At 36.7% G+C, this 19,410-nt stretch overlaps 2 protein-coding genes and 1 non-coding gene across 3 annotated transcripts in view; 1 reads left to right on the top strand and 2 right to left on the bottom strand.

The window, feature by feature from the left end:
* rab6ba (RAB6B, member RAS oncogene family a) overlaps positions 1 to 6,697 on the top strand; it is a 95,355-nt gene extending 88,658 nt beyond the window's left edge. Inside the window, exon 8 of the mRNA XM_017479149.3 lies at positions 5,005 to 6,697. Coding sequence (XP_017334638.1) covers positions 5,005 to 5,069 — 65 coding nt within the window. The 3' untranslated portion in view covers positions 5,070 to 6,697. The remainder of the gene's footprint in view (positions 1 to 5,004) is intronic.
* A 4,384-nt stretch (positions 6,698 to 11,081) lies between these two features.
* im:7152348 (uncharacterized protein LOC559250 homolog) lies at positions 11,082 to 15,355 on the bottom strand. The gene is made up of 4 exons (XM_017479109.3): positions 15,120 to 15,355; positions 13,205 to 13,798; positions 12,833 to 12,943; positions 11,082 to 12,259 (listed from the first exon to the last, which is right to left on the bottom strand). The coding sequence occupies exons 2-4, from the start codon at positions 13,543 to 13,545 to the stop codon at positions 12,214 to 12,216; spliced, it is 498 nt and encodes a 165-aa protein (XP_017334598.1). The 5' UTR covers positions 13,546 to 13,798; positions 15,120 to 15,355; the 3' UTR covers positions 11,082 to 12,213.
* A 3,252-nt stretch (positions 15,356 to 18,607) lies between these two features.
* Positions 18,608 to 18,679, bottom strand: trnap-ugg (transfer RNA proline (anticodon UGG)). The gene has a single exon. It is a non-coding gene; the product is annotated as a tRNA-Pro (tRNA).
* Between the last annotated feature and the right edge of the window lie 731 nt (positions 18,680 to 19,410).

Below are 19,410 nucleotides of genomic sequence, written 5' to 3'. Positions count from 1 at the left end.
GCAAAAGGTGGATTAATGAATAAAATGTGTGTACGGAACACCCACTGCACTAAGAGAAATGGCATGTTGGCGAAAAGAGAAAGTAACCTATAGGAACTGTCGGCTGGCATTTGTGTGGCCCTTTCACACGCTGGAGAAATGGAGTGCTGACTTTCAGACAGGTTTAAATTGTGAAAGGTCACAAAGTGATGCCTAGACTGATCTACAGACATAATGCTGATAGGAAGCTGGAAGGGAGTATTCAAGATATTTCCTTGGCATTACAGTGAATTCTTCTTGACAAGCGGTAGCTTTATCTGAAATAGGGATAGTATTGTCTGCAAAACAATAAACAGTCTTTTGAAAATAATAATAATAATAATAATAATAATAATAAACTCTAGAGTTAAATCTTGAGGTCTTCAATTTGTCTTTTAGGGGAAAACCCATAACATTCTAACAGTGTGTTGTTTTTTTAATCTGAGAGGAAGATTAGGATGCTAAGAACCCTTAACAATGCAAACATTTTTTTAAATGGTTAAACGCTATAGAGAATGGTCTTCACACTGGACCAGTCTTGTATCAAATATGATTCTCACATTGACATTTTGGGTGTTGGTTGCTGGTAAAGGTGTGGTTAGGTAATTAGGTTTTATGTTATTTATGTTATTTGTGTGTGGTGTAGGAATTTGTCTCACGTCTCAATTTACATTCGTATATTGTAATGTTAATAAATATACTATACATATGTATGGCTGTACACGGTATTGCCAAAAGTACACCTGACTATCATACCCATATGTGCCATTCCAAAACCCTGGGCATAAACACAGATTTAGTTCCCCTTTTCTGTTATAACAGCTGCCACTCTTCTGGGAAGGCTTTCCACTAGATTTTGGGGCATGGATAATAGGATTTGTGGTCATTCAGCCACAAGAGCATTAGTGAGTTCAGGCACTGATGTCAAGTGAAATGGCCTGATAAGCAGTTAAACTTCTAATTCATCCCAGAGGTGTTCAGTGGGTTGAGGTCATGGCTCGGGCTACTCGAGTTCTTCCACATTAACCTTAGCAAACAACGTCTTTGTTCAGGGCTCTTAGTTCCTGTGAAGGGAAATCTCAAGGCTACGGCATACAAATACATTGGGAAGGACCACATATTGTATGGGTGTGATGATCAGGTGTCAACATACTTTTGGCCATATAGTGTATGTAAAACTACTCTCACCAAGACATTTTGGTATCCAAGAAGTGATGTCTTTGCTATAAACAGACGACACACATCAAACCATGGCAATGCGTTGAAAACAATTGTGTCTCTGTTTTCCATTTAAAAGGTTCACCAACCTGTATCAACCAATCAGACATCAGGGGAGGCGAATCTATGTTTGAACCCAAAAACAAACCTACAACAAGTGACAACATACATAAATGTCAAAATATACTTGTGAACACAGCGTAAGTAAAGCTTTATGAAATAATAACTATATGGTTTACGTTTGGCAACTCAGCATAAGTAGAAGCGGACCAGAATGCTAAAACTCTGGCAAGTTTGTTTAAGATTAAGAGAAACTATCAGGGGACAGAAACTAATACAATTGCATGCAGATTGTGTTATCAATATCCGAGAATACACCTTTCTGATGATAGTATTTTTTGGAGTAGTCTGTTTTTATGGTGGGATGTGACAGTTGACATCAGTGCTATTTCCTGCACACCTGCACACAGGTTTTGTATTGACTCCAAACTGCTGCTGATGATTTCCTCTCCTGTCCTGATAGTGTGTCGTAATTTCCTCTTTTCCTGGGAGGATGATGTACTGAAGCAGATGATAAGGGCTGATGTGAGAATTCTGTTTATCATGGTAGTATATAATTGCACAGTAGATGAAACTTTATAAACTGCTGCTTTGTCGAGGATGTGTAAAACTTCTTCTGGATGAAAGTGGGCAATAATGTGTTATTGTATTGCGGCGAAACTGTTGAAGATGAGCAGGGGGAGCGGAGATGAGTTTCCTGAAGTCATTGTGTTGTATGCTTTAAGGGCGTTGAGATCAAGAGTGTTCTACATGCCCCAGGTTAGTAGTGGGTTCAATTCTTGGTGGTACTTTACTCAGTGTCATTAGCAATCAGAGCAATGACAGTCGCAGAACTTAATCAACTTGACAGGTGAGTCCGTAAAACACTTTTGTCTGGGTTTGTGAGTGCCTGTGGGTGTGATTTTTATTGATTATGTTTGAAGGTTAGACATCTCAGGCTGGTGACGTATGTGTGGGGGTTTCAAATGTTGATTTGTGGGTAGATGTGTGTGAATCAGTGTGTGATGGACTTTTGTGGGGACAAAACATCTCCATGATAACAGGAACACATTGCAGTTTGGACATTGTGAGAATCTTAGCTAGTCCTTTCTTTTCTAAAAATTAAATAAATAAATAAATAAAAACAGGCAGTTTTTATTTGAAAAGCTAATAAAGCCTAAATGTTTCCTTATAGTTACTAAGGTTACAGATAGGGTTAGGTGCATTATCTATCAATAGCAATACATTCAGTCAGTCAGTCAGTCAGTCAGTGTGTGTGTGTGTATGTGTGTGTGTGTATATGACAGCCTGTCAGGGTGATGTAGAGTCCTTCCTAACGGCTTACCCAACCCTCACTCTCTCTGTGTGTAGACTTAATGGCACTGAGGCCCCCTGCTGTTATTGCACTCTACTGAGTATCGATCCAGAGAAAAAAAGAGGTGGGGAGGAGAGAGAGAGGGAGAGAGAGACACAACAGACACCAGACAAGATTACTCTTCCAAATGCTCTTGTCCCAGAACGCATAGATGGCTACTCCTTGGCTTTTATAAGAATATTAAATCATTGCTTCCCTCATTTACATTTGAGTTAAACCATGCACTCCAATAGCATCTCTCTCTCTCTCTCTCTCTCTCTCTCTCTCTCTCTCTCTCTCTCTCTCTCTCTCTCTTAGTTTCATGTATCTATAATGAGTGTATATTGATCATATTGCTAATCAGTTTCATCCACCCATCACACCCCATAACACTGGAGTGGTTTTTTCAGTGTTACATGGTGTATATTTAAATAGTGTGCTTGTGTGCGTGTGTGTGCGCGCACGTGTATTAGTGAAGGCAAAACAGAAAGTTGTCTCTGTCTTACCCCTGTTTGAACCTGTGTGACCTGTTTTTGAAGACCAGTTTGCAATTTCGAATCATTTTTGCCTTTATTTGGAACTGTGAAAATGACCAAATCCTGTATGTCATCAAGACCCCAAAGATGGTCCATCAGCTGATACTGTACTTCTCTGATCTTTAGTTTCGTAATGGAACTCCGAGGCAAACGTAGATAACATTTTACCGAAAACCTTTTGATAAAAATATCTTCCTCAAACTGCATCTTGTTCTTAAATAATGGCACATGGACTTTCACCCTGAGGCACTCGGATGCTTAACGGTAGAATTCTACCAGAAAGTTTGGAGGTTACACTGCAAACAAAAAGTCATTTTAGCAAGTGAAAATATCTTGACTGTAGTCAAATTTATGTAGTATTCCTTATTCCAAGATAATAATAAACCAAATATAAGATCATTCAACCTGTTTCTAGACATTATTACTCATTTCAGGCTTCTAGTTTTCTTATTCTATTTTGGATGCCAATAATATACATAGTTTCACTTTAGAATTACCAACACAGAATATTCAAGCTATCACACAACATAATTGATACAAAATATCCCTGCTATTTTACAACATAATGTAATAGATTATGTACTTCAACAATGTCAAAACAAGTTTATGAATATTTAGGCAAGTTTTTATAGTAAACATTTTGGGTGAGACGGCTCCAGTCCAAACTTAAATAAAGCAGACTTCAGGCAACAAATAAGTCTCGACACAATACTGATTATTTTTCATTAGTTAAAGTAACTAAGCAGACTGCTTTTTTTTAACGATCTTAACACCCTGTAACATAATAAATGCCAATAATAACATTTATTGTATAGCTAAAGTAAAGCAAGCCCCTCTCTGTGACAGACACATGACACAATAATGATATCTGTTCTATAGCATAACCGAGTGATGGGATGTAATCGATCTTATCGATTATCGATCGATGACTAACGCATCTTTGGCAGAAGACAGACGGTGGTATCGCTCGTTTTGGAAAGAAAAACTGATAGAAGAAAAATGTGTCATTTTGTGTGTCAAACAGTGTGTGAAGTTAAAATTATAATTACATTTTATATGCTTTTCCTACTGATAAGAAAAGTGACAGCAGCTTACCAAACATTTGGAAATTGTCAGTCTGTGTGATTTATGTCAGGGGTGATGAGGAAGTATGGTAATAAGTAAGTAAATAAGTAAAATCACAACTTAAGACTTAAGACAAATCCATCAAACAGCAGTGCTTAACACTGCACTAGATTAACTATATATAAGTGTACATGGCATCATTTTGGATATGCAGTCAGTTCCACAACAGGTTGTGTTGTGTTTGTGAATGCAGTGCCTCCTAGAGCGTAAGAGAGAGTACTACAGCCTGTATGTTGTCCTTCTGCCTCCAGGGGTCAATAATGATTCATAGTTTATGGCCAGTTTGCCTGACATTCCCTAATGCAGGGTCCCAGGCTGCACAGCATTGCACACCTCATTTAACATGCCTGATTTAACTTCACCAGCTAATTATCGAGCTGAATTCAGTGTGTTCAAAAGAAGAAGAAAAAAAACCACTCATTTTATCCCTTTAGGACCTGAGTTTGACACTTCTGCTTTACTGGATCAGTAGACAAGTAATGAAAAATTTTGTATTACCTTGAAATGAATTCTGCATCTAATCAGTTTCATTTTATACCATCTGTACAGACAGGATGAATTGCATTATATCAGGATTTCTTGGCTGAACAGTGTAAATGAATGAAGAGACCCAAAGGAGTGGAGAGTAAAATACTGTAGATAGTGTAACGTATGAATGTAATAAGTCATAATGATGCGGAATGAAGCTGTTTCTTCCTTAACAACCTTCCTCAGTGATCGACATCAAGCTGGACAAACCGCAAGAGCCGACTACCACTGAAGGCGGATGCTCCTGTTAATAGCCCACAGCTAATCAGTCTACTTCATGTACACCACGTGCTTGTTGTGTTGCTTTCTGTTGAGTTCCAGTTGAGTTTTTCGAGATTGGATATTTGGCACTCGTTAGACCACGAGGTCACTGCTTGAAAACAGTGTTAAGTCCATTTCAGTTGTGAAATAGTATACTTTATTAACAAAATTGCCAAAAAGTCTTCAAAATTTGAAAGGGACAGAAAAAAAACAAAACAAAAAAGTCCAATCATGGATTCTTTTTTTTTTCCTTTTGATTTTTATTTTTGTACACACAAGGAAAATCTCTTTAAAAAAAAAAGAAAGAAAAAGAAAGAAAGAATGACAGTAGGTTTAATACTGCTACATATATGAGGAAGATTCATCCAACAGCCAGTATAGATTGAAGGGAACCCGAACAAAAATTACTGGATGAAAATACAAAGCAAGCCTGCATGCAAGACCTGTTTTCGTCGCCGGTTTAGAATTTTATAGTTCCACTCGATTCTGTCAGCTGGCATACGTGTACACGACTTTCACTATGTCCATGTAAACGCTTACTCACACATGTGACTTTATGCACTGTATGAAAACTTCATTGTTTTAAGGTTTGTGAGTGTTTTTATGTACTTCAGACAGAGCCAGTGTAGAAGATTGAGGCTCAGCCACATCAGTTTAGACACTTTGAATCCCATCCTGGAGAAATGTTCCATTTTATTTTTCATTACCACACAGGCAGACTTCTCTTCACAAGCTTCTCTCATACTTCTCCTATTTAAGTTGCTTGAAACGAGAGGATGATTTATAGAATCCAGCTATTGCCTGTTCAGTAAGACGTGTCTGATGTATGATTTCTCTCCAGATTGTAACATAGACTGAAGAGCCGAAGAGATGATTTCACGACTTTGACATTCCTATTAAGAAAACAAACATGAACATGTAAGCTTTTTCATATTGATATAGTATAGTCATGCTTCACTGTAAATAATGCTTTAAGACCGATGAATATGTAGTATTCCACCGAACACGACATTAGATGACTACTGAGAGTTAGGGTTATGCAGAGATCTACTGTAGGTGCTTTATACATTCGCATCTCTCGAGGACGTTGAGGTCCGCTCCTGTGTCCGTGTCTGACCTCACGACGCAGTAGTATAGAGTACCTTTATTTCAGTCCTTAATGCACTTTCGAACGAAAGATGTAAATGTTTCAAGGTTGATGTAGAGAATATCTCACCAGTCACTATTATCCAAATGACTCCTCTTTAGTACTGCTACATCTATTCACAATTAGGACTAAATGACTCACATTTATCTTTTTTTATTATTATTATTATTATTATTAAATGAGCCAAATACTAATGTTGAACCAAGAGTTCTGGGGAAAACTTTAAGAGCAGAGCACACAAGCTGTTCAGTTTAACTGCTAATCAAACATTCAAGAGATTTAAGAGTGGTATTCCAGATAACGTGTTGTGTATGAAGTGTTTCCTGTGAATTTTGCAGAAGAGGCTTTTCAATTCTGTTCTTATCTACTTGCAGCAGAAATTGATCTCTACTTCCAGATAATTCTAGTCGAGATATGTGCTGTCTGACTGGATTGTGCTCTGTATCACTGTATGTTTTCACTCACCTGCCTGACTGTCTTGTAGGACTCCTGCTACATGGAAGAAGCAAAACAAGTATCAGTTGTGCACTGTTTCATTAATGACACACAAATCTCAGTTTTGCCCTCTGTGTTATTTTTAATGATGCCTTCATTGATTGTTTTCAAATGGCACCGACACTCATAGCCTGGTGGCACACACACAGCTGAAAATGAAACTCTGGTGTGAAGGTATTTATTGTTTGATTATTTGACTGTTTCTTTGATAGCTTGTAACATTCGTTTACATTTTGTTTACTTCCTGTATCACCTTTCACTTCATCATGTGCTTTCACCATCGTGTAGATAGTGTCTACTATATCATTAGGCATGAACAGGATGTATATATATAGTCTAGCCCTTATAAGGTGTGTACCAAAACAACAGTGAATCTGTGATTTGTTCATTCTTCTGTTGGCACAGTAATACACACCATTCTTGGCAAAAAAAAAAAAAAAAAAAAAAAGTCTGTATGTATGTTGGGTCCTGCTTCAGAGAGTGAGACCATTACTAGTGTAAATGTTTCAACTTGAGTCTGATTGATTCAGAGCTCACTCTCCATTCACACTGTACAGAGATCTAGCATGTCTGTCTGAACCAATAAAAATCAATTTAAAAAAACTATTTTTAAAAAAGTCTTATTACCTACCTGGCTTTTGTTGGTTTTAATTTGGATAATTATCTGACAAATCCACAAAGATCCATTAAGACACTGATTCATAAAATATTAATCATCAAATAGGTCAAAGTGGATCTTAACTTTCTCCTTTTGTTGTATATTTAATTATTTATCGGTATCTTTCTGCACCATTTGTATTAGTGCTCCAAATGTCTATATCCGTATTCAGATATAAACCTGAAGTGGGTGTGGCCTTTTTTCTTTTTTCTTTCTTTTTTTTTTTTTTAAATTATGAACACTAAATGGTCTGTGAATGGTATTATTTTTGTTTGTACCTGCCCCCAGTATTTCCTTAAAAAAATTGTTGGTTCTATTTACCAATACATAAACAATTTAATAGCCTACATTATTCAGTTTCATCCCTAATCCAGAGGTATGTCAATAACATAGTTAAAACATTATCTTATTTTTGAAAAACAAACAAATAAATAAGTCAGAACTTTATACATTCCAATATTTACCATATTTCAGCAAGTTAGCATTTATGAAAATGCTGTCATTTAATTTTTCTGAACTAATTTTAGTCATTAATTTAAAAAGTAGTCATTGCAGGTGTATTTTGTTAACACTTGAACATTTAAACAAATTAATACGTGAGCTTCTTTCTTAACATTACTTGTGATTTATTAATCCTAGGTGTAATACTTTGTCAATATGAATGAATGTTGTCAGTAGTGTTTGTAGAATGTAATCTTTACCATAACCATATTGACTTCCTTGTCGAAAATAACTTGGGAAGTTACTCAGAAGTAGATAATGAATTGTTATGAACATCTCATTATCATGTCACAGCATGTTTCCCCAGGAAAAAAAACACTGAGTCATTTGAGCTTCACGGGTTTGACAAGGTTCTAACTGAAACTGTGACATAACACTGGTTTTACCTGGTGTTTCCTGATTGTGTTATGTGAAACATACACATGATACATTTACTCAGAAAATTCCTTTTTTTTTTTAAATCTCTAAAATCTCTAGAAACTTTTTTTTTTTTAAATGTATTGCTTAGTTGGAATTTCTCTTTGAATATTATGCATGTCTAAATACATCTTTCTGTTTTATTTACAGGTTAAAATGATTATAGATGTTATCATTTGTTGAATTGATCTTAGTAGTTTTTAGATTCAAATAGTATATTTTGCCATGATGGTACAAGAGCACGTGCACAGCAGAGAAGCCTAATAGAGCCTCACAACTAACTCTCAGATGGCGGACATATTAACAGATGACATGCGACTAATTAAAATGGCTCTTATCCATTTATCCAGCTGAACGGTTCCTTTGTGTTATGTTGTTTCTGGTTTTCCAACACAAAGGATCTCCCAGTACTGTCGTTTACAATATGGTGAGAAGGTATTTGAACATATTTCATGTGTATTCAGCTGTAAAAAAAATAAATACATATATATATATATATATATTTTTTTTTAAATTGTAAGTTAAATTCTAAGGTTTCTTGTAGCTAAATACATATATATATATATATATATATATATATATATATATATATATATATATATATATATATATTGTATATATATATATATATATATATATTATTTATTTATTTTTTTTAAATTGTAAGTTAAATTCTAAGGTTTCTTGTAGCTGTGATACTTTTTAATCCATATTATAATTAATGATTTTGCTACTTCTTACAGAATGTCTTTCACTGTTGTCTAAAGGCTTTTTTTCATCCGGTGTACAAGTCAGTTGATGTCATGGCTCAGTTTAAACCTGGTTTTGAACCCACTGCTCTAAGCAGACTGAACAAAGCATGACACTCTGCTACCACTTGTTTAGATTTTAAGATTTTGATTTATTACAAATTTGAGGCTTTGCACATGAACTCCTGTGCCATACATTTTGGTTCTTTCCTGAGAGCTCATGCATGTTCTCTGCTGATTGCATATTTAGGCCCTGTGTTCTTCAAAAACAAGGTGAGTTTTCTAGTACTGATAGAAATAAAGCTCCAAGTGATGACAGCTGAACCATACAGTAGGTGTTGATTTAGGTAGGGACTGCTTAAATGTCCTTACCAACATTTGGGGTTTTATTGGAGGGTAAAACAGACAATAATTTTGCCTCAAGCCATTAGGTGTTGACGTGCTGTAAGTGTAGCTAACAACCTAGCTGACAGCTGGAAACGGCAAATGTATATAGCTAACTAGCTGACTTGGTTAACTGTATGCATAAGTAGGTAGGTAACTGATTTGATTAGAAACTGGTAAATCTTAGTAGCTATCTGACTTGGTTAGAAACTGCATGTGTAAGTGTCTAGCTAGCTGACTCGGACTCATACTTATGCTTTGTTTTTGACTTTTCAAAAAGTGTTATAATAGTAACATTCCACTTGTGTCAAAAGGCATTATACTAGTTAGATATTAGTATTGTATCTATGGATCTCATTTTAGCTAGCTAACTAACTTTAACATTAACTAGAGGTGCACTGACTCCTATTGGCTCTGGCTCCTGTGGTAAATTCTATGCATTGAATTGAAATTTCTGCCTCCAATGATGAGTTTTGTAGAAAAAATGATAGGAAAAAATGCGTGCGGGGTTTTTTCAGAGTGAGGTTTTTTTTGTTTGTTTTTTTTTTTTTCCATATTTACATCACATTAAATTGATGGAAAGGTTGTTCTCAGTGTTGGTGTTTGATTTTCAATATTGAACCAAGCCCTAACTTTACTCTGAACAGCTTGTAGCCTTTCTAGGGAATTGTCAATAGCTGTGAATTGCCAGTTTTTGGATCCTGTTGGCCTAGACCCAACTGCAAGCAGTATCTTTAAAGTAATATTGAACTTGGCATGATCTCTCATTGCTTACCTGCTTGGTTTGGCTAAATGCTTTTATTTAGTGTTTGGTCTTTTAAAGCAATATATAAAGCTGCCCACAGTGCTTTTAATAAAGTTGATGCCAAGAGTAATCAGATAACTAATGAAAAGAGATGGTTCATTTATTTGAGTATAGTGAGAAATTGCACGTGTGCATATTATTAGAGTGCTTTTGTGTCTAAGTATATCAAATCAGGGAAACTGACTTGCATATACATCATAAACATCTGGTCCTCATTCATAACTGCATGTATTTTAAATTCCATTGAAATACTTCTTTGGTTGCCTTTCTAGATGTAAAAGATTGAAAGGGGGGAAATGCAGTGGGTAATGTCCATAGATCCTACATGTGCACCATGGTGATCTTGTTTCCCACTCAAATGCTGAGGCTGATTTCCAGTGCCTAAATTTCTTTAGGCTAGTTTCAGGTCTTTTGTGTTTTTTTTTATATTTTTTTTATTAATTTGGGCAGGAAATATTTGCTGATACCTGGCAACCCTGATTAATGACATTACCTTTAACACAGATAATCAAAGGTACACTTAAAAACAATCAAAACAAGCTGCTAGACTGTTTGCTGGATGACTGTGTTTTTTTGACTCTCGACTGATTATTACAGGGTTACTCTAAAAATTCACGAGATAGTAGACTCTAGCATAACTTTTACAGCCTACTCCCTGTTTGAGGTAATGTCGTTATTATTAATGTCCTGCCTCAATAAATCTATGGCCACGAACTGCTGATGTAGACCTACCGTGCCCTCCACTAATATTGGCACCCTTGGTAAATATGAGCAAAGAAGGATGTGAAATCTTTTTTCCAAAGAATTCACAAGAAGAAATATTGTGCTCTCATGGATATCAAACAATTGGCGATACAACACAGGTTTATTAAAAAAAACAAAAAAAACAAAACAACCCTCTTTGTTAAATATAGATGTGCCACAATTAATGGCACCCCTATAAATTGATATGAGAAAAATATATTTGAAGTATATTCCCATTGATATTGAAAAAAATTTTAATACACCTAGGTGACTAGGAACAGGAAATTGTTCAACCATGACATATATATAAACCAAGTGTGAAGTCTTGATAGACAACATATGCTGATGTTTGCTGTGTTTGCCAGCCTGGTGAAAATGAAAGCAGACTCTCTCGGATAAGAGGCCTGTGACATTTGCTTTGTGCGATTCTGTTGAGACCATGTGCAATGCCAAAAGAGCGCAGCGAGGCATAAATTAAATCTTAACTGCAAGTCAAGTGCCCATGGATCTGAAGCTCTATGAGTTTGGCTGAACACTTTCCATTTCATTGGCATTATACAGCATCTCTGGAGGGCTGGTTTGGCCCAAGAAAGCCTCACAGATGGCATAAGCACTCCATCATTAATTTAAGCTAACCAAACAGACAGCAGTAGGGCAAATATAAACTATTCAACCTCTACAAACACAGTTGAAGCAGCTCCAGAAAGCCAGGAGAAGCACAAGATAGACACTGACATGTCCAGTGAAAAGAATATTAAATTGAAAATAATTTAGAAATAACAAGTAGTAACAATAATAATAAATTAAAGGGTTTGTGTGAAGTTGTTGGGGTTTTAGTTTGAGTCGGGAAAGGGGTCTGTCTCAGGAGGCCATCTGTTCACCTCATATTGCAATCTGGGACTTTCACTCTTTTTCTACTTTTCCCCTGTCTGTGTTGGAACAGCTGAAACAGATCCCGTCGAGGCAGATGTAGAAGATTATAGATGGAATGGATAATGAGAAGGTCCCCGCAGGTAGACTGGTCAAACCCTTCATGCAGAAATCGCAGTTCAAGAAACACAGGAGAATGGTACGCTTTTTCACGCCTGCTCAGTGTCACAAGCTGAGGCTCCTGATCCTTTCGTATTCCAGGACTACTGACTATGCCTGTAGCACGATGTCTTCAATGACAATGGCAAGGCAAGTGTGAGAGTTCATCATGCAGAGTGGTGAAGTCAGTCTGGCATAACCTAGTTCAAGGCATTTCCTCCCCTGACAGTCTTCGCCACGATTTTATTTGCCTGTGATGTAAAAGAGAGCATTAGCATTTTGACAATAGAGCAGCAGATGTTTGAGCAGAATTTAATTTCCAGTTGATGAATGGGAGTTTCGCAGCCTGAGTCATGCTTCACAAACTGTTGGGTTAAATAAAATCTGACATGATTTGGCTGATGTGGTTTTTTCAGTTGTCGCTTTATACGATGTGTTTACACAGCTTTTCCATGCATCTGCTTATTTCTCCTTTTGAACCTGAGCACTACTCAAAACTACATTGTCATCACATTCACAGGAAAACATTTAAAAGTTTATGATCTATAGTTTAGTGTAGACTTAACTTTTAACTTTGCACAACAGCACCAATATAATCTTGTAATGCTGTGTTTGGCCAAAGAGGAATGTGAACGTGAGTCATTTGTGATGCCAAGAGATGTTTTGTTTCACATGACTAGAGTAAACAAATATAGGACTGCATTGCTGAAATATCCAGTGGACAAATGAATATTGATCAATGTTTTTGTAATGTTACAAAATATCATCTGAAGCAATCTGAGAGAAGGTGTGGAGCAAAAGGCAACAGTAATAGAACGACTCACACATTGCATCCAGGGACAATTCTTTGTTGCGACTGCCTGGGGACAATCATTCTCCTCAGAAACCCTGGGAGTCGTAGTCTGAGTCGGTCATGCTGTGGTGATAGCCTCAACCTGAAAGATGAATAATATTAAATAATATTTAACATGTTATTTCTTTTCTCCTGTCATGCTTTATTCAAACACACCATAGAACCAATGGGAATTCCCTACCATGATTAACTAGTCCCACTGCAGTATAGTCTTAAAACCTTCAAAATGCATCATCAAGAGGAGGTTTTCCACTATTCAGACTAGGAAAGTGTTCCCTAGGGACTACTGGATCTACTACTGGACTATTTCAGTGTATTTCTATTTTGTTCTATAGATGCTCACCAATGAGGATGCAAAGGAGATTCTGCCTTTGTGACACCGCTACTTCTCTTCTCTTCTTCAAAATCCTCCTCTTTTACTTCCAGTTCTTGATCCTCTGGTATGCGGTCCCACAGGCGGCTGTTGACCCACAGTGCCGCTTCCAGCGTGAGACCAGGTCGCACACAAGACACTTGGCGGCACAACGGGCACCTGACGCTCAGCATGCCTCCCCGCTGTGAGGCCATGGTCTCCAGGCAAGGGCTACAAAACGTGTGGCTGCAGAAGAGCACTCTGGGAACATGCTTGCTCCGGGAGTAGCGCTCATAGCACACGCCACACTCGTGATCTTCACTCAGCACCATGGCACAGAGCGCAAGAGGCAGTCACCAAGAGAGAACGTGTGAGGAGTGTATATGAATGGGTTATTTAGATCCTTCAAGGATGTCACCAGCCCAGCAAGGGTGCAGGACAGGAATTGAACGAGGGTCCAGTTGGAATATGTTCCACAATAGAAAATGTTGCTCTTTATGTAGGTCCTCCTCAGTAATTAATTAGAATTATGATCTGATTTCTTTTATAGGAGCAATGGTGTGTCTGTTTAATTTGTCTTTCTCTCTGTCAAAGAACAAACAAAACATAGCAGGTGTTATTTGTGTCAAGTGCCAGCATTTTCGTAATGGCAGCTTCATGTAAAAGAAGGTCTATGAGTTGCATGTGCACCTCAAACAAACAATTCAAAAATTACATTTACACAAAGGCATGTATTTATCTTCAGTAACTACTTTTTCCTGGTTCCAGAGTTACCAGAACACTAGGTGTGGGGTGAAAATACACCCTGGGTGTGACACCACTCCATTGCATGGCACCATGCACACACATTCACACCTAGGGGTAGACATGTGCCTAATAATGCTACTGTAGATAATAAATAAGCATAGTTGTTAGCCCTATATTACCACTTTAAGCTCAGTCACTGTTTGATTTCTAACTCAACATGCTGCAATATAAAGCCAAATTAACCCAAATGTCAAAATTACACAGCCCACTGGTTTATGGATTCATCTGGATAATGGATTATGGTACCCCAGTATAAGTGTGTATAATATCCTTAAATTGAATATAAATATTATTAATGATATGCTATTACAGATTACAGTGTGTAAAGTACTTTGTGCCTTATACTGAGTTTGTCTAACAATCTGCTCTGTATTAATTGTCAGTAAAATCATCATTAAAATTCAGGAGCAGATGGCACAGCTGTCGCCTGTCCTACAGCCAGTCCTACGGAGTGTTTACCATCACAATACTTAATTCTACCCAGGAGCTGTTGGCCACCTGTTAGTCCAGATTTATTCATTTGATTTTGACCTCGTGGAGGAAACCTTTGACCTGTTATGGCCTTTCAGACAGAAAATATCAGTGTGCAGATTTGTTAACGTAATAGCAGTCAGTTTGCATGTTCTCTACTGCAGAAAAACATTGTTTAATAACATATTTAGGCTTGTAGCAATGATAAATTTGAACAAGTCCACTAGATCATGTGTGTGAATCTTATTTTAAAATTGATTAAACATGTACACTCCTAGAAATAATAATTCTTCAAAAGCTCTTTGCATAGTTAAGAGTTCTTAAAATTTTTTTTGACTCCTAAATGAGTTCTCTCTTATAGGGTAAACCTCTGCGGTAATATTCTACATAGTACCTTTAAGGCTTTTCGAAAGATGGACAACCCGAACAAAAAAAAAATTCTGTGGTTCTAGATTGAAGCTTTTTTGAAAGATTGCAATTAACATAGAGACCCAATTTCCATCTAACTTTCCAAAGGATGCTTCATATCACCTTTTTGTCCTGCCCTTTAAAGCATAAACCACGGACAGAAAGGTATCATTAAAGTTTAAAAAGGATTAAAGGTAACTGAGGATAACATATTACTTACAGCGGAGGGAGCGCTGCTATACCAGCTGTCTGTCAGGTGCTTGTTGTTGTTTCTCCGTTCCAGCCGTTTGCTCAATCTATTAACTGTCAGTGTGTGAGTGTGAGAGGAAGAACCAGTTCTGCTGTCTGTGTGACTGCCTGGTGTGTGTGTGTTTTTAAAGGTTGCTTGGAATAGTGGGAGTGGTGGGGAATGTCTTGCACTACATGCAGAGCACAGCAGAGCAGGAGATGATCTTGTGACAGCCCAGTTCAGAGGAAAAATAGAAGGGGTGGTCTCTTTCCCAGTAACCAGTGGTTGTCTTTGTTCACATAGGAGCAGGTGGAGAATGTGTTGGGGGAGCATGTGTGTTTCTATTTGAAATTGGGGGTTGGGATGCACTGACAGAGACACAGTTAAAATGATATCATCTTAAAATGTTAGAGACTTTTAGAGAAATTTTGTAGCCCGTGGGCAGAACTTACATTTTCTGTAGTAGTGTTTAGCATTTTATACACACACACACACACACACACACACACACACACACACACACACACACACACACACACACACACACACACACACACACACACACACACACACACACACACACACACACACACACACACACACACACACACCCCATTATTTGGTTGCTTTATGATACTACTGCATTGGTTTTATGATACTGCTGCATTTGATCACAAATCAGAAAGCTTGTAGCCGGCATTTCATCTGAATTCTTTCATGTGAGCCAATAAAGTTTATCTGACTTGTTGACACTAATAAAACTGCTGTTACTGGATAGCAAGATAAGATGAGCTACATACAGTAGAATATAAGTGCACCATAATGTTTTGCAAGTAACCATTATTTACAACTGCTGTGCTGCTGAAGTGGTCAAAGTTTACTCTTAAACCGAAGATTAGATGTGACATTATGTTTGAATATGGCTTTAAATTTTACATTTTTCTTCAGAATGGTATTTATTTTAGTTTTTAGATACCTGTGAACTAGTTGTTACTACAGAAATGATAACACATTTGAACAAATGCATTATTATAAACCTGATATTTGAATTGCAGCCAGCAGTAGTGTCAGAGTTGCTGTTATAGTAAATTAATTAACACCTTCTGAAAAATCAGAATTGAGCATTCAACATTGCTGCAATATAAACTGATTTATTTAATTCAATTCAGTATTAATTGTGCAGTGTTTTTAATTATGATGGTCATACATCCAGGTCTAGACTTATCAAGTCTAGCTATGTGAGAACAAACTCTGAGACAACATGAGGAAGAAACTTTAAAAGGAACCAAACTCAAAAGGGAGCAATGTTCTTTTGGGTGACACCTAATATAGTGGGGTTTTGATAGTGAAACTTTTTTGAACATTTGGGGTTCCATATAATTTATGACAAAGATCCTAATGAGACACTAAATTAAAAGACATTGAAGATATGGAGGTACTTTTATTAGCTGTAAGACACATAAATGATTTCTAATTACAGGGTTCAACATCATAGTCTTTTCCTATTCAAAAATCAAAAGCATTCCTCAATTCACTTAGACCTACCCTTTCTTTGCATTTATAATTTTATAATAATTGTAAACCGTGTTTACCCCAAATTCTGAAATATAGGGAAGTAAAAAGCTTTTACCTGGCAATGTAGTGCATCATGATTCAATCATGATCCATGATTCATCATGATGTTGTGTGTTTCTCAGTAATGTTTTCACTGTGTAGGGTGTTATTCAGAAGTAGGAATGACGCTTCCCAGCATAATTGTTTCAGGAAACATTTACTCATTAAACATAATCTCAAATATTACTCACAAAATATTCCATACTGCTATAATACTACATAATGTTTTAACATACCAGTAAACATGATTTGTGTCGGTTTCAAATCATCTCACAAATCAGCCACGATGGTTTAAAACACATGGTGCACTATTTAGTTATGTTCATGTGTGAAAAAAAATTCCCTAATGCAAACAAACTTCCTAGGCTTTTGTTTCTGTATTTGCTGTTTCTTCTGAAGCATAACTATTTAAAAGTCTGTGAATAAATTTGTGTCATGTTCCTTTCCCCCAGCTCCATCCATCTAAAGGCATGATCAGAGTAAGCTGATCCATATCACCTGACAGGTCAAAATGATCCTAAAAGTGTCCCAAACTGTCATAATTTCTTCATTTCAACATGATATAGTATGCACTATGCACTTTCAAAAAAAAATATTTTCCTCTCGTGAAATTTGTGTTGTAATCTAATTTCTAATAGATGAGCCAGCAGTACGGCCTGTGGCGCCATCTAACTTCTATTTTCCAGATAATTTGGCTCAAAAATGTTGTTGTTTCCCTAAATCTAACAAAACAAAAATATTTTAAGGAAGATTAAGTGTAAGCAAAGCGCTTATGAAGCTGTACTATTCTTATACAAAATTGTATAATAAGCTTCTTGTTAATGTTATTTTGTAGAAAGGTTCTCAGTGAAGGCCACAGGGATTATACAGAATTTACTCCTGACACTCCTACAACCATAGAGCTGGGCGTAGAAGGTTTGATTATGCCATATGATAGTTGCTATACTTGCTTGATGCGGTATAAATTTATGTTTTAAGACGTTTAAAGTTTTTTTTTAAAAGTACTTTTAGTTACTATTTTTTACATGATGTTAACAATTGCTTTTACATGCTATTTAAAATGTTTCTAATCTTGAAATGATTGACATAATGTAAAAATTTATTTTACATTATTTTGTATTTTTTATCTTGGAGTTTTTAAATTGCTGTTACTTTTAATTTTACTTTTAATTGCTGTTTTACTAGGTGTTAACCATCATTATTAATTGGTTTTAATGTAATCTGTTTTAAATGCTGTTTTTTTTTTACAAGGCACAATGTAGTGCCTTATACTGGACCATTTTTTCTTTCAGCTACTATTTTTTTGACATTCATGGTATTTTTTTTTTAACCAGTATTTGAGCTCACAAAAGTCATAAATTTTATGTAATGAGAACGAAAAATCCATAAATACAAGTTTAAAACAACTTCTGATTATCTGTTAGCTATTTGACCACCCTGTTATGCCCACTCTGTTATGCACAAGTCTTTTGTCTTTAATTTAATGAAGTTAATAGAAGTAATTCATTTTTGTGCTTAAATTATTGCATAAAAGGAGGCCCAGGCATGTACCCATAAAAAATGATCAAAATACTACTATCGCATTTTTATCTAAAACACAAATGTGAAATCATCTGCTGGTGAGAAATCAAACACACAATTCATATAATATGTTGCGGGAAAAAAAAGTTGGAAAGGGACATATCTGCTCTTAGATAATGGCTGTGTTGCACATAAGTTTCAATCATAATTCTTTCAACAGGCAGACATCCTGGGCCATAGACTTCATTTTGATATAACTTTTAGAAATAACCAAGCTACAGTACATAAACTGCTGTGGTTCCTTGTGTTAAAAATCATTGTCATTATCCTAGATAGAAAAAGCAGGGCTCGTCCGGGATTTGAACCCGGGACCTCTCGCACCCAAAGCGAGAATCATACCCCTAGACCAACGAGCCGCTTGTGACGAGAGACCGCTACGTCCTGACTTATATGTATTGTACGTCAGCTTATAAAACTAGCTAAACAATACGGATCGGGGACGTCCTCGGAACCAACATCACGAAGGTCTTTTGGACGTTTTTTTTAATGGTTCCCAAAATGTTGCATGGGATTTTCGCGGTACGTCGCGCGAGCCTGCAGCGACCTCCTGTGGAAATCTTTGGGAGCGTCCGCTGTTCTCGTTGGAACTTGTGTGCAGTTCCACCTCAAAAAGACAGAGGCCGCTAACACAATTTCTCCAACTCCAAATACAATGTAGTGTTGTAATAACTAAAACGTCCATACTGGTGTAAAACAACTTAGATATAATTAATTAAGTTTAAATTAATTGTACATGAGTAATAGTTCTCTAAGAAATGTGATTTTAGATTAAGTTGGAAGTGGCAATTGGGTTGGTAGGGCTTATTTGAAGGGCGGCAGCTGTCACCCAAAGCCACTTTACTGACATGCACGCCCGGCTTAACAATTCAGAGGCCCATGGGCCTGATATGTGATGGAAAAGGGAGAAGAGTGCGTTCAGTAAAATGCATCAAAAGCTACTTTCAGGTACCACACTCCCTACAGACTACACCACTGTAGAGGGTAAGTGGAGAGCATCTATTTTTAATCTTGTGTGGCCCAACCAGAATTTGTCCCCTGTTTTCGGCAATATAAAAAAAAAAGAAAAGAAAAAGAAATGTTCTTCCCG

Source organism: Ictalurus punctatus, chromosome 11, assembly GCF_001660625.3.
Source record: "Ictalurus punctatus breed USDA103 chromosome 11, Coco_2.0, whole genome shotgun sequence".
Taxonomy (NCBI): Eukaryota; Metazoa; Chordata; class Actinopteri; order Siluriformes; family Ictaluridae; genus Ictalurus; species Ictalurus punctatus.
This window is presented reverse-complemented; position numbering and strand designations above follow the sequence as displayed.

Bases quoted from the DNA above. Each gene is read 5' to 3' on its own strand.
- im:7152348 (XM_017479109.3), bottom strand. From the start codon at position 13,545: ATGGTGCTGAGTGAAGATCACGAGTGTGGCGTGTGCTATGAGCGCTAC. The intron at 12,944-13,204 runs GTGAGCATCTAT...TTCATCTTTCAG, and splicing joins TCTCCTTTGCATCCTCATTG to GTTGAGGCTATCACCACAGC. The intron at 12,260-12,832 runs GTGAGTCGTTCT...TTTACATCACAG, and splicing joins ATTGTCCCTGGATGCAATGT to GCAAATAAAATCGTGGCGAA.